Raw genomic sequence first — 14,954 nt, 5'->3', positions numbered from 1 at the left:
TACGGAATTGATAGAGGGCAAATTAGAGTAGCCCTCCAAATGGCTTCTTCCTCTTTGCATAGGCACAATTAATAATTTAATTAGCAAAAACCATTACAAACCAATATCTATGTCATACAAAACCTTTACTGATCTATGGTGGATCAGGATTAAGAAAGAATTTAGAAAAATGTGACGGGATGAAGGAAGTACCATACAATAAAATTCCCTTCATTGCTGTTGACAATACGGTTTGTGTGAGAACATGCAACTCATTATCTTTTATGGTATTAATATACTTGTGTATAAATCTATTAACATGTAAAGTTGTGCAGTTTTTATGTTTACTGTACTTTTTTTATTTTTCAAGTACAGTGGTTTCATATAATATATTTTAGTTTTAATGAAATTATTTGCAAGTAAACGATGTATTCAGTATAATTTGCTCATTCAACTCTGAAATTCAGGTTTACTTTCAGCTGAATTTTTCGTGCTAATGGTGTTTTGGAAAATGTTTTAAAGAACAAAAAGCTGTAAGTCTGTGTAATTTCTATTTCAGTTTTGTCTGACTGTTATGGAGCGTTCCATTGCAAAAAAAACAAAACAAATAAAACTTCAATAAAAAGTATGTACTTTTCAAAGATTTTGTTGTATTTGTAATCAATAAATAAAAAAATGGTGGGGACTGTTACCGGTTTTACATATCCCACTTTTGTTTTAGATAGTAAGAGACAATGATAGCAATGCATTTTCAATTACAAAGCTGGCATTATAGCGAAATGTAATAGAATTCGTACATCTGAATGTATTACGATTGAGGACGCTGACAGCCCCAGCACCAATAGTTACTGCACAGGCGCTTGACCATAGAGCAGAGGTTCTCAAACGCAGTCCTCAAGGCACCGAACGGTCCAGGTTTCAAGTATATCCATGGCTCACCACAGAAGGGGTTAAATCAAACTGATTGAGGTACTAATTAAGGGCCTAACTTGCTACCCCGTTTGCGAAAGTGAGATTGCACGCACTGAGCGATTATCAGCAGATTGTGCATTTGCTGCTACCGTCAAAATGCAATCGCTCTGTGCATGCAGCCTAATTGTAACGAGAACGCAATTTGATTGACAGGAAGTGACCGTTCGTGGCGTTTTGTGGGGAGTGGTTGGGAAAACGCAGACCCTTTTTGGGGCGTGTAACTGATGCCATCTGCGAATGCTGTGTTGAAAAACATGGCGCCCGGTGCAACTGCATTCTCATTGAGTAGGCATGGGTCAACCGCAACTGGTGGGCGTCTTTTATCCTTTCTGGGCGGCTCTTCACATGCCATGTTTAGCATTAGCAGGTTTGTGAATATTGCTATTTCAGCCTCAATAACGATCCAGAGTGAATTAGGCCCTAAGTCACCTGTGCCCAAACATGGATATACTTAAAACCTAGACCGTTAAGAGTCATGGGGTTATATGAAATGCTTAAACATGGGAATAGAAAGTAATGAGCACTAAGTTACAATCTGCATCACAGCCTAGCTAAGTGATACAGAATGTGTTACCATTGGAACTTTTTATATTAAAGCCCACCATTAAAAAGTCATGCTCAAGATAAAATCAGAATTTTGCCTTCGCCAGCAGCGTGATGAATGACTCCATACATAACTTGGACTCCATTAGTGTGCATGCAGGGGAAGGAGAGCCTACATATAAACGGTAACATTTTTTTTTCTGTAACAAAACATCGTAATGGCATCCAATTTACATAGAACACAAAGGTACAGAAAGCGAGTTATGTGCAGCAGGAGAACAAGCCGCCAGTCAACGGGGAACAATATCAAATATAGTATAAGGAAACACAAGGCATTTCAGTGAATCAACCAAGAGAACAGCGGAGTAGTACTCATAAAAAAAAAAAAGAGAAGAGAAAAATACAAGAGGGCAAATAAGAGATGGAGAGAAACAGAGACGAGAGTAATGGAAGATAGAAGGTGTAAAAGAAAGGACGGGTGGAGGTAAAAATGTGGGGAACATTAGTGTGTGTGTGTGTGTGTGTGTGTGTGTGTGTGTGTGTGTGTGTGTGTGTGTGTGTGTGTGTGTGTGTGTGGTTAGGGGTTGGTAGGAACTGCTAGAGAGACAATAACTTAGGAGAGTGACAATGTGCCTAATAATCAGTAGGAGGGTAAGGTAGAAGTAGCCTCATTGTTAGAAAGCCATGAAGTCCAAATGCAAGCAACTTTGTAAGGACGCTCATGCAAAATGCTGTATATGTATTCAAGGTGATCGGTGTTCCGGATGGAGTTATGCAGTGTAGAGAGGATGGGGTGTACCAGGTGTTTCCAGTGGTCAGCACCCTGTAAACACTTTTGCTCTTATCTATACTGCGCATGGGCAAGAGGCATGTAAGCACAACGCCATACTTCTCAGGCCCCTCGTCGCCACTGTTTCCAACCCAACATATTGCTGGGTTGGTGACGCCATCAGTGACGAGGCGGGGGCAGCGCTCAGAGATCACATGATCTCCAATTGCCACCCGTCCAACCTGACTGAATGGGAAACGGGTCGCATCAACCCGGCTTTCCGTTTACACAGCACAGCAAGCCGGCTTGAACACGTGTTCAACCCTGCTCGCTACCCGAGTTGGAATACTGGGTCAACCCGGATTATTCCAACTGGGCCCTTTTACACCGCACAAAAATATAGGTTATGGGCCTAATTCAGGTTGGATCGCAGTGTGCGACACAACCGGAATTATTGAGAAAAAGATGCGTACGCATTTTCTGTGGGGGGGGGGGAAGCAGAAAATGTGATCGCTTCGGCGGTTGCGGGGCGGCAGGCAACTCTCCGTTTCCCGGGAGGAGACTGAGCGTTGCGGGGGCGGAGCGGGACGAACGGGGGGAGTGCGGTGCAAACGGGGGTGTGATCACGGCAGGGGTGTGACGTCACACGCAGCCACCGCGATCAAGAACATGTCGGCGGGACTCCTGCGGGTGCAGCTAAGCGGTCTTGCCCAGCGATAGGCGGCCCCCAGCATGCGATCCAAAAGATTGCAAATTCTGCTAATTAGCAGAATTTGCAATCATTACTGAATTAGGCCCTATGGGGGGTAATTCCAAGTTGATCGCAGCAGGAATTTTGTTAGCAGTTGGGCAAAACCATGTGCACTGCAGGGGAGGCAGATATAACATGTGCAGAGAGAGTTAGATTTGGGTGTGGTGTGTTCAATCTGCAATCTAATTAGCAGTGTAAAAATAAAGCAGCCAGTATTTACCCTGCACAGAAACAAAATAACCCACCCAAATCTAACTCTTTCTGCACATGTTATATCTGCCAAGAGAAGTGTCAGCGGCTAATGCCATATCAACCCAAAGAAGCTAAGTGCGTCAGGGTGGGCGCCTTGTGGAGCCCAGTGTACCTCACAGAAAGAGTTTTAACAACGGTAAGTTCTTACCATAAAACTCGTTTTCTGCTGCGGGGTACACTGGGCTCCACAAGTCTGGACAATGGGGATGTCCTAAAGCAGTTCCTTATGGGAGGGGACGCACTGTAGCGGGCACAAGAACCCGGCGCCCAAAGGAAGCATCCTGGGAAGCGGCAGTATCGAAGGCATAGAACCTTATGAACGTGTTCCCGGACGACCACGTAGCCGCCTTGCACAATTGATCAAGGGTCGCACCACGTTGGGCCACCCAAGAAGGTCCAACAGACAGAGTAGAATGGGCCGTAATGTGAACAGGAGCTGACAGACCAGCCTTCACATAAGCATGCGCAATCACCATTCTGATCCACCTGGCCAGGGTCTGCTTGTGAGCAGGCCAGCCACTTTTGTGAAATCCAAACAAAACAAAGAGAGAATCAGACTTTCGAATAGAAGCAGTTCTCTTCACATAGATACGGAGAGCCCGTACCAAATCCAAAGACCTCTCTTTGGGAGACAAATCAGGAGAGACAAAAGCTGGAACCACAATCTCCTGATTAAGGTGGAACGAAGAAACCACCTTAGGCAAATATCCGAGACGAGTCCTAAGAACCGCCCTGTCACGGTGAAAAATCAGATATGGGGAACTACAAGGCACCCAAATCCAACACTCTTCTAGCAGAGGCAATAACCAATAGAAACACCACCTTAAGGGAAAGCCACTTAAGGTCAGCTGAACCAAGAGGTTCAAATGGAGACTCTTGTAACGCCTCCAAAACCACCGACAAGTCCCAAGGAGCCACAGGCGGGACATAGGGAGGTTGGATACGCAACACACCCTGAGTGAAAGTATGAACATCAGGTAAAGTCGCAATTTTTCTCTGAAACCACACCGACAAGGCAGAAATATGAACCTTGAGGGAGGCCAGACGCAGGCCTAATTCTAGGCCCTGCTGTAGAAAAGCCAAAAGTTTGGCTGTACTAAACCTGGAAGCGTCATAATGGTTAGATGCGCACCAAACAAAGTAGGAATGCCAGACCCGATGGTAAATCCGAGCAGAGGCCGGTTTCCGGGCCCGCAACATAGTTTTAATGACCTCTTCAGAAAAACCCTTAGCTCTTAAGACGGAAGATTCAAGAGCCACGCCGTCAAAGACAGCCGGGCTAGGTCCTGGTAGACACAGGGGCCCTGAACGAGGAGGTCTGGGCGTTGTGGAAGTAGAAGTGGACGCTCTGACGATAGGCCTTGCAGGTCTGAGAACCAGTGCCGTCTGGGCCACGCTGGAGCTATGAGAAGCAGATTTCCTTTTTCTTGCTTGAACTTCCGAATTACCCTGGGCAGGAGTGACACCGGAGGGAACACATACGGCAGCCGAAACCTCCACGGCACTGCCAGCGCATCCACGAATGCTGCTTGAGGATCCCTTGTCCTTGCTCCGAAGACCGGAACCTTGTGATTGTGTCGAGACGCCATCAGATCCACATCTGGAAGACCCCACCTTTCCACGAGGAGTTGAAACACTTCTGGATGGAGGCCCCACACGCCGGCATGCACGTCCTGACGACTGAGAAAGTCCGCTTCCCAATTCAGGACTCCCGGAATGAATATTGCCGATATTGCCGGTAGATGGCGTTCTGCCCAACGTAGAATCCGTGAGGCTTCCTTCATTGCCAAACGGCTTTGAGTGCCGCCTTGATGATTTATGTAAGCCACTGTGGTGGCGTTGTCCGACTGTACTTGAACAGGACGGTTCTGAATCAAATGCTGGGCTAGGTTCAACGCATTGAAGACCGCACGCAATTCCAGAATGTTGATTGAGAGGAGAGATTCCTCCCTGGTCCACCGACCCTGTAAGGAGTGCTGCTCCAGCACCGCACCCCAACCTCTTAGACTGGCATCTGTCGTCAACAGGACCCAGTTGGATATCCAGAAGGGACGGCCTCTGCACAATTGTCGGTCCTGGAGCCACCAGAGCAGCGACAGACGGACCTCCGGAGTCAAAGAGATCATTTGAGACCTGATCCGGTGAGGCAGGCCGTCCCACTTGGCTAGAATCAGCTTCTGGAGGGAGCGAGAATGGAATTGAGCATACTCCACCATGTCGAATGCTGATACCATGAGGCCCAGCACCTGCATTGCCGAATGTATCGACACTTGCGGACGAGAAAGGAAGCAACGAATCCTGTCCTGAAGTTTCAGGACTTTCTCCTGAGACAAGAACAACCTCTGGTTATGAGTGTCCAACAGCGCTCCCAGATGCACCATCCTCTGAGCAGGGACCAGGGAGGATTTCTTCCAGTTGATGAGCCACCCATGGGCTTGTAGAAACCGGACCGTCATATCCAGATGACGCAGGAGAAGATCTGGGGAATTTGCCAGGATTAACAAGTCGTCCAGATACGGCAGTATCCTGACCCCTTGACGGCGGAGTACCACCGTCATCACCGCCATAACTTTGGTGAAGACTCGCGGAGCCGTTGTTAAACCAAAAGGTAACGCCCGAAACTGGTAATGGAGGTTGCCAATAGCGAACCTCAGGTATTGTTGATGTGACACTGCTATAGGAATATGCAGGTAAGCATCCTGTATGTCCAGGGAGACCATGTAGTCCCCAGGTTCCAAGGCTAGAACTATAGAGCAAAGGGTTTCCATACGGAACTTGGAAACCTTCACAAACTTGTTCAGTGCCTTGAGGTTGAGAATGGGCCGGGAGGACCCATTCGGTTTCGGGACTAGAAACAGCGGAGAATAGTACCCCCGGCCCCTCTGAGCAAGAGGCTCCTGTATCCAGGAGGGTCTGTACCACCGAATGCAGAGTGTTTGCCTTTGTCTGGTCCGACGGGACGTCTGTCTGGCAAAATCGATGAGGGGGTCGGTTTTTGAAGGCTATGGCGTAACCTCGAGTGACGACTTCCCGTACCCAGGCATCTGAAGTGGTCTTCAACCATTCCTGGGTATACCCTAGAAGCCGGCCCCCCACCTTGGGATCCCCCAGGGGGAGGCCCGCCCCGTCATGCGGCAGGCTTATCGGTCTTGGCTGCTGGCTGACGGGCAGCCCAGGCTCTTTTGGACTTCGGCTTACCAGGTTTGGAAGTGCGGGCCTGCTTATGGTACGCCTGACCTTTTGCTTTACCTGAAGGAGGAAAGGACGTGCCTTTGGCCTTCGACACAGAAGGAGCTGTATTTGGCAGACAGGCAGTTTTGGCAGTAGCCAAGTCAGCCACTATCTTATTTAAGTCCTCCCCAAACAGAATATCCCCCTTGAAAGGGAGTACCTCCAGGGTTTTTCTAGAGTCCAGATCCACAGACCAAGATCTCAGCCACAATATCCTGCGAGCCAGGACTGACGTAGTAGAGGCCGTGGCTGCTAGGATACCGGCATCAGAAGCCGCCTCTTTGATATAGCGAGAAGCTGTGACAAGATATGACAAGCATTGTCTAGCATGGTCAGAGGAGATTTCAGCTTCTAACTCCAAGGCCCATGCTTCAATAGCCTCTACCGCCCATGTAGCTACAATAGTGGGCCTTTGTGCAGCACCCGTGAGGGTGTAAATCGCTTTTAGACAACCCTCGACACGTTTATCCGTAGGCTCTTTTAGAGACGTGACGGTAGTGACAGGTAGAGCTGAGGAAACCACCATCCTAGCCACATGTGAGTCTACTGGAGGAGGCGTTTCCCAATTCTTAGACAGCTCTGGCGCGAGGGGATAGCGAGCCAGCATCTTCTTTTGAGGCACAAACTTCGTACCCGGGCTTTGCCAGGGTTCCTGACGTATATCCACTAGGTGGTCAGAGTGAGGTAAAACTTGTTTAATCACCTTCTGACGCTAGAACCTATCTGGTTTCTTAGGAGGAACGGATGGCTCGTGATCATCCGTAATCTGCAGAATTAACTTAATAGCCTCCAAAAGATCAGAAACATCCACATGTGAACTACCCTCCCCATCAGCCGTATCTGAGTCAGAACCTGTGGGGTCTGTGTATGTGCTGTCTTCCTCAGACGAGATGTCAGTGACAGCAGTGGATTGTGAGGAGACGAGCGCTCGCTTAGAGGACCTCTCGGACTTAGGCGAGTGTTGGTCAGACTTTTTAGTAGTCAGGGACTGGTTCAACTTCTTTAATTGAGCAGATAAATCGTCCGCTCACGGCGGGTTAGCTGCAGGGACCACATACGGTTGTACCGGCATTGGGGGTCCCATAGGGGGTGTTAGTTTATGAACTAGCGTATGCAGAAGGGTGGAAAAAGCGGCCCACGGAGGGTCAGTATGTGCATCCGTTGCCACATTCCCACTGGGGGGGCAAGGAGCCCCCAGAACCAGAGCCCACAGCTGCTATATTCTCCCCATATGTGCCTGTGGCTTCAGCAACACCAGCAGTGTGTTCCGCCCCAGAACCGTTACCCTCAGAAGCAGACATGATATAACTTGCAGTATGAGGTAACACAGTACAATTATCAGCAGCACTATATCCCTAAACCCAAACCCCTGCGCAGTGTAGTCAGCACCAGCAGAGATAAAGGAGAGATATGGTGACTAAATCACAGAGAAAAATATGTAATACAGTATATCTTTGTGAAAATCCTATATTAAATGACACCTGACGCACCAAGCCCCCTCAGGTTATAGAATATAGGGATAGCAAGTTGAGTGAAAGACACGAGATGGACACCACTCAGCTATCAATGCACAAACAAATAGTCACAGTTTGTACAATGCAGAGGTTATTACAGACAATAATACTGCACTGGACTAGCTTACACAGCTATATAGTCAATAGATATAACACTACACAGTAAGAAACTGGATGTATATCACAGGGTAATTGTACTATAAACCCCTGACTAAATGCACTCTTTCTTACTAACACTGACTAAAAAGGCAGGTAGAATACTTAAGTGTCATGTAAAGGCACAGCGCTGACAACCAGGCGGCTTTACATAGGAAGATTTGCCCAAGCAGTCCCAGGAACAGTGAGCTGAGGAGTAATGGCGCCGCAGACACTGACAGGGAGTGAGAAAAAGACAGAGATGCAGCTCCAGGGTGGGAACACTTGCTGGAAATGGCGCCCTGGGGCTGGGGGAGGGGCTTCAGGTCTAAGCCTTATCCCCCCTTGCTGGCAAAACCACCGGTAACTGTGGGCGATATTAAAATCGGTTTTAAGAGAAAACCTGACCTGCGCCCATGCCCTGGTGATCTAGTGGGATCGCCTGTTTCCACAGTGTCCACCACCAGCGCGCGCAGCCCGCCTCCCACTGACCGCGCCGGATCGCGATAAAGACCAGGTCCCGCGAGCGGGACCCACTTATCACCTCCCGAAGCGCGGCCACGTGATCCTGGAGAGCCCCAGCCGTGTGTGTCTAACATGAAGAAAACCAGAGCCTCCGCTGTAGGTACCCGGCAACCAGGGCTCGGAAGTGTACAGCGCCGCTGGGGAGAGCTGGAGCTGCAGCAGTGAATGTCACAAGACATTTACCACCGCTGCTGCCCTTGAAGTCTTCACTTTTTACCTCATAAAAAGCTTTTCTCAGGGCTGCTTGGAGCAGCACCTCTGTTAAGTGCCTGCTTACTGCAGCACCAACTGACAAACTGAGCTCCTATGCTGGGAGGCGGGGTTATAGAGGAGGCGGCGCTGTGCATTCTGGGAACAGTCAAAGCTTTGAGCCTGTTGGTGCCTCGGATCAAGATCCTACTCTACACCCCCATTGTCCAGACTTGTAGAGCCCAGTGTACCCCGCAGCAGAAATTCCTGCTGCGATCAACTTGGAATTACCCCCTATGTGCGCTCATGTGCAATAACCAGTGTTCAAAGCTGACGGTGTGATGATATTTTCAGAAACTATGACCAACATAGCTTCTAGCAGTTTGATAAATTGCAAACAATGCAGTTCCCATACGTACAAAGCAAGGCTATGGGGATGTGGACATATCAGAAATTAGATGGAATACTGGAGAAAGCACTGAATTTCTCTGCCATGTCAATCTTGATAAATAGCAGAAAACAAGGATAACCTCTTTCTCTGTCTTTGTTTTGTTGGGAGAACCTACTATAAATAGACCCCTAAGGGACTTTATGAATTAGATATAATCTGATTCTCTAGACTCCATCACATACACGTAAGAGTTACATTAAGGTATATTTGTATCCCATGTAAAATAAATGGATGTGTATATTATGAGACCACACACATACTCTAACTTCTTCACACCGTAGAGGCAAATACATATACTGAAATGACAATTATCTTCCATACCTGACCAAAAGTGCATCACATTTGGGGGGAGGGGTGGCTGTTAGATGAGGGTATGGTTGAAGCTTTTTTCGAATAGTGATCTTTGTGTCACTCAGTAAAGTATACAAAAAAATAAAAAGGAGTAGTCATACAGTGTCCTACAGGTTTTCAATCATGCTGGGAGACAAACAGATGCCTGGAAGTCAGCTTTGGCCCAAGGATGCCGCTGGTAAGCCTTATAAAATAGTCTTAGAACCTTGCAAACACTCACTGCTGCAGCTTTCTATATCTCCAATTTCCTTTACGCAGCTAATCAGCTCAAAACAGTAGACATAGTTGTTCCTGCAGCCTACAGTGAGTCTGTTACCACACACCACAGGAGAAGAAAATATCTCCCCTTCTAGTGCACACTGACAGATCAGGAGTCCTGAGTGACAATCTAGTATCCACAAATTGCCATCTGTAGAAGCTGATGCCAGCAGCTCTGTGCTTCCTGTGTGTGGGTTGGGAAACACAAACGGCGTTGCATACAGTCGTGAGCTGGTTTTGTATTTCCATAATAAATTGCCCTTGTCAGTGCAGCAGTAGATAAGGCCATCATGTGAGCCAAAAAAGACTTGCTTGGAGAGAGTGGAGATACAAGGAGAGGAAAATATAGGCCCGTCAGTAGCAATATGCCACACCTGAACGTAGAGAGAAAGGAGAGATCACAGCAGGATTATTACACATCATAGCATTTCTACATGTGATAAACCACATGTAACAAATTGCATTATATCTACATTACATTGGGGGTAATTCCAAGTTGATTGCAGCAGGAATTTAGTTAGCAATTTGGCAAAACCATGTGCACTGCAGGGGAGGCAGATATAACATGTGCAGAGAGAGTTAGATTTGGGTGTGTTCAATCTGCAATCTAATTTGCAGTGTAAAAATAAAGCATCCAGTATTTACCCTGCACAGAAATAAAATAACCCACCCAAATCTAACTCTCTCTGCAAATGTTATATCTGCCTCCCCTGCAGTGCACATGGTTTTGCCCAATTGCTAACTAAATTCCTGCTGCGATCAACTTGGAATTACCCCCATAATTCATTATTACAATGATGATCACTGCCCACATAAATACAATTAAAATAAGAATTTACTCACCGGTAATTCTATTTCTCGTAGTCCGTAGTGGATGCTGGGGACTCCGTAAGGACCATGGGGAATAGCGGGCTCCGCAGGAGACTGGGCACTCTAAAGAAAGATTTAATACTATCTGGTGTGCACTGGCTCCTCCCTCTATGCCCCTCCTCCAGACCTCAGTTAAGGAAACTGTGCCCGGAAGAGCTGACATTACAAGGAAAGGATTTTGGAATCCAGGGTAAGACTCATACCAGCCACACCAATCACACCGTATAACTTGTGATAAACTTACCCAGTTAACAGTATGAACAAACAACAGAGCATCAACCAATGGATGCCAACATAACATAACCCTTTATCAAGCAATAACTATATACACGTATTGCAAAAAGTCCGCACTAGGGACGGGCGCCCAGCATCCACTACGGACTACTAGAAATAGAATTACCGGTGAGTAAATTCTTATTTTCTCTAACGTCCTAGTGGATGCTGGGGACTCCGTAAGGACCATGGGGATTATACCAAAGCTCCCAAACGGGCGGGAGAGTGCGGATGACTCTGCAGCACCGAATGGGCAAACATCAGGTCCTCCTCAGCCAGGGTATCAAACTTGTAGAACTTTGCAAATGTGTTTGAACCCGACCAAGTAGCAGCTCGGCAAAGCTGTAATACCGAGACCCCTCGGGCAGCCGCCCAAGAAGAGTCCACCTTCCTTGTGGAATGGGCTTTTACTGATTTTGGATGCGGCAATCCAGCCGCAGAATGAGCCTGCTGAATCGTGTTACAGATCCAGCGAGCAATGGTTTGCTTTGAAGCAGGAGCACCCAGCTTATTGGATGCATACAGAATAAACAGCGAGTCAGTCTTCTTGACTCCAGCTGTCCTAGCAACATAGATCTTCAAAGCCCTTACTACATCAAGCATCTTGGAATCCTCCAAGTCACGAGTAGCCGCAGGCACCACAATAGGTTGGTTCAGATAAAAAAGGTGACACCACCTTTGGCAGAAACTGCGGACGAGTTCGCAATTCTGCCCTGTCCATATGGAAAACCAGATAGGGGCTTTTACATGACAAAGCCGACAATTCTGACACACGCCTAGCTGAGGCTAGGGCCAACAGCATGACCACTTTCCAAGTGAGATACTTTAGTTCCACCGTCTTAAGTGGCTCAAACCAGTGGGATTTCAGGAAACTCAACACCACGTTAAGATCCCAAGGTGCCACTGGTGGCACAAAAGGAGGCTGAATATGCAGCACTCCCTTAACAAACGTCTGAACCTCAGGCAGTGAAGCCAGTTCTTTTTGAAAGAAAATGGATAGGGCCGAAATCTGGACCTTTATGGACCCTAATTTCAGGCCCAAAGTCACCCCCGACTGTAGGAAGTGCAGGAATCGACCCAGTTGGAATTCCTCTGTAGGGGCCATCCTGGCCTCACACCAAGCAACATATTTTCGCCATATACGGTGATAATGTTTTGCTGTCACGTCCTTCCTAGCCTTTATCAGCGTAGGAATAACTGCTTCCAGAATGCCCTTTTCTGCTAGGATCCGGTGTTCAACCGCCATGCCATCAAACGCAGCCGCGGTAAGTCTTGGAACAGACAGGGCCCTTGTTGTAACAGGTCCGGTCTGAGAGGCAGAGGCCACGGGTCCTCTGTGATCATTTCTTGCAATTCCGGGTACCAAGTTCTTCTTGGCCAATCCGGAACAATGAGTATTATTCTCACTCCTCTTCTTCTTACAATTCTCAGCACCTTTGGTATGAGAGGAAGAGGAGGAAACACATAGACCGACTGGAACACCCACGGTGTTACTAGTGCGTCGACAGCTATCGCCTGAGGGTCCCTTGACCTGGCGCAATATCTTTTTAGCTTTTTGTTGAGACGGGACGCCATCATGTCCACCTGTGGCAGTTCCCATCGATTTGCAATCTGCGTGAAGACTTCTTGATGAAGTCCCCACTCTCCCGGGTGGAGGTCGTGTCTGCTGAGGAAGTCTGCTTCCCAGTTGTCTACTCCCGGAATGAACACTGCTGACAGTGCTAGTACGTGATTCTCCACCCACCGAAAAATCCTGGTGGCTTCTGCCATTGCCACCCTGCTTCTTGTGCCGCCCTGGCGGTTCACATGGGCCACTGCCGTGATGTTGTCTGACTGAATCAGCACTGGTTGGTTTCGAAGCAGAGGCTCCGCTTGACTCAGGGCGTTGTATATGGCCCTTAGCTCCAGGATATTGATGTGCAGACAAGTCTCCTGACTTGACCACAACCCTTGGAAGTTCTTCCTTGAGTGACTGCCCCCCTCCCTCGGAGGCTTGCATCCGTGGTCACCAGGACCCAGTCCTGTATGCCGAATCTGCGGCCCTCGAGGAGGTGAGCACCTTGTAACCACCACAGAAGAGACACCCTGGCCCTGGGGGACAGGGTGATCATCCGATGCATCTGAAGATGCGATCCGGACCACTTGTCCAGCAGGTCCCACTGAAAGATCCTCGCATGGAACCTGCCGAAGGGAATGGCTTCGCAAGACGCCACCATCTTTCCCAGGACTCGTGTGCAGTGATGCACTGACACCTGTTTTGGCTTTAGGAGGTCTCTGCCCAGAGTCACGAGCTCCTGAGCCTTCTCCTCCGGGAGAAACACCTTCTTCTGGTCTGTGTCCAGAATCATGCCCAGGAAGGGCAGACGCGTCGCAGGAATCAGCTGCGACTTTGGAATGTTCAGAATCCAGCCGTGCTGACGCAACACTTCCTGAGAGTGTGCTACACTGATCAGCAACTGCTCCCTGGACCTCGCCTTTATGAGGAGATCGTCCAAGTATGGGATAATTGTAACCCCTTGCTTCCGAAGGAGCACCATCATCTCCGCCATCACTTTGGTAAACACTCTCGGTGCCGTGGACAGGCCGAACGGCAACGTCTGGAATTGGTAATGACAGTCTCGTACCACAAACCTGAGGTACTCCTGATGAGGCGGATAAATGGGGACATGCAAGTAAGCATCCTTGATGTCCAGCGACACCATAAAATCCCCTTCCTCCAGGCTTGCAATGACCGCTCTGAGCGATTCCATTTTGAACTTGAATTTCTTCAGATAAAAGTTCAGGGATTTTAAATTTAAAATGGGTCTGACCGAACCGTCCGGTTTCGGTACTACAAACATAGTGGAATAGTAGCCCCTTCCCCGTTGAAGGGGGGGGACCTCTACCACCACTTTCTGGAGAAAAAGTTTGTGAATTGCCTCCACCACTATCTCCCTTTCCATGGGGGAAGCTGGTAAGGCCGATTTCAGGAAACGGTGAGGGGGCATCACCTCGAATTCCAGCTTGTATCCCTGAGACACAATTTGTATAGCCCAAGGATCCACCTATGAGCGAACCCACTGGTGGCTGAAATGTCGGAGACGCGCGCCCACCGCTCCTGGCTCCGCCTGTGGAGCCCCAGCGTCATGCGGTGGACTTAGTGGAAGCGGGGGAGGACTTTTGTTCCTGGGAACTAGCTGCGTGGTGCAGCTTTTTTCCTCTACCCCTACCTCTGGCAAGAAAGGACGCACCTCTGACCTTCTTGCTCCTCCGAGAACGAAAGGACTGCATTTGGTAATACGGTGCTTTCTTAGGTTGTGGAGGGACATAAGGCTGGAAATTTGACTTCCCAGCCGTAGCTGTGGAAATGAGGTCCGAGAGACCGTCCCCAAACAATTCCTCACCCGTATAAGGTAAAACCTCCATGTGTTTTTTAGAGTCGGTATCCCCTGTCCATTGCCGAGTCCACAGGACCCTTCTGGCAGAAATGGACATAGCGTTAACTCTAGAGCCCAGCAGGCAAATGTCCCTCTGGGCATCCCGCATATATAGGACCGCGTCCTTGATATGTGCCAGGGTCAGTAGAACAGTGTCCCTGTCCAGGGTATCTAACTCCTCAGACAGAGAATCCGTCCATGCAGCTACTGCACTACACATCCAGGCCGAAGCAATTGCTGGCCTCAGCATTGTGCCAGAATGTGTATAAACTGACTTCAGGATAGCTTCCTGCTTTCTATCAGTATGATCCTTTAGGGCGGCCGTATCCGGAGACGGCAGGGCCACCTTTTTAGACAAGCGTGTCAATGCCTTGTCTACCCTAGGGGAGGATTCCCAGCGTAACCTGTCCATTGGCGGGAAAGGATACGCCATGAGTAATCTCTTGGAAACTATCACCTTCCTGTCAGGGGAATC

At 48.5% G+C, this 14,954-nt stretch overlaps 1 protein-coding gene across 4 annotated transcripts in view; it reads right to left on the bottom strand.

Moving 5' to 3' along the window:
- AASDH (aminoadipate-semialdehyde dehydrogenase) overlaps positions 1 to 14,954 on the bottom strand; it is a 179,010-nt gene that overhangs the window by 75,661 nt on the left and 88,395 nt on the right. For 2 of the 4 annotated variants that reach the window (XR_010177520.1, XR_010177521.1), the window contains exon 15: positions 9,633 to 10,294. Coding sequence is in view for 2 of the 4 variants with exons in the window: in XM_063920886.1 (XP_063776956.1) it covers positions 9,848 to 10,294 (447 nt within the window). In the remaining 2 variants the exon portion in view is untranslated. Of the gene's footprint in view, positions 1 to 2,087; positions 10,295 to 14,954 lie in introns of those variants that run through there. The other 2 variants (XM_063920886.1, XM_063920887.1) reach the window with 1 other exon arrangement.

This window comes from Pseudophryne corroboree, chromosome 1, assembly GCF_028390025.1.
Source record: "Pseudophryne corroboree isolate aPseCor3 chromosome 1, aPseCor3.hap2, whole genome shotgun sequence".
NCBI classification, from domain to species: domain Eukaryota; kingdom Metazoa; phylum Chordata; class Amphibia; order Anura; family Myobatrachidae; genus Pseudophryne; species Pseudophryne corroboree.
This window is presented reverse-complemented; position numbering and strand designations above follow the sequence as displayed.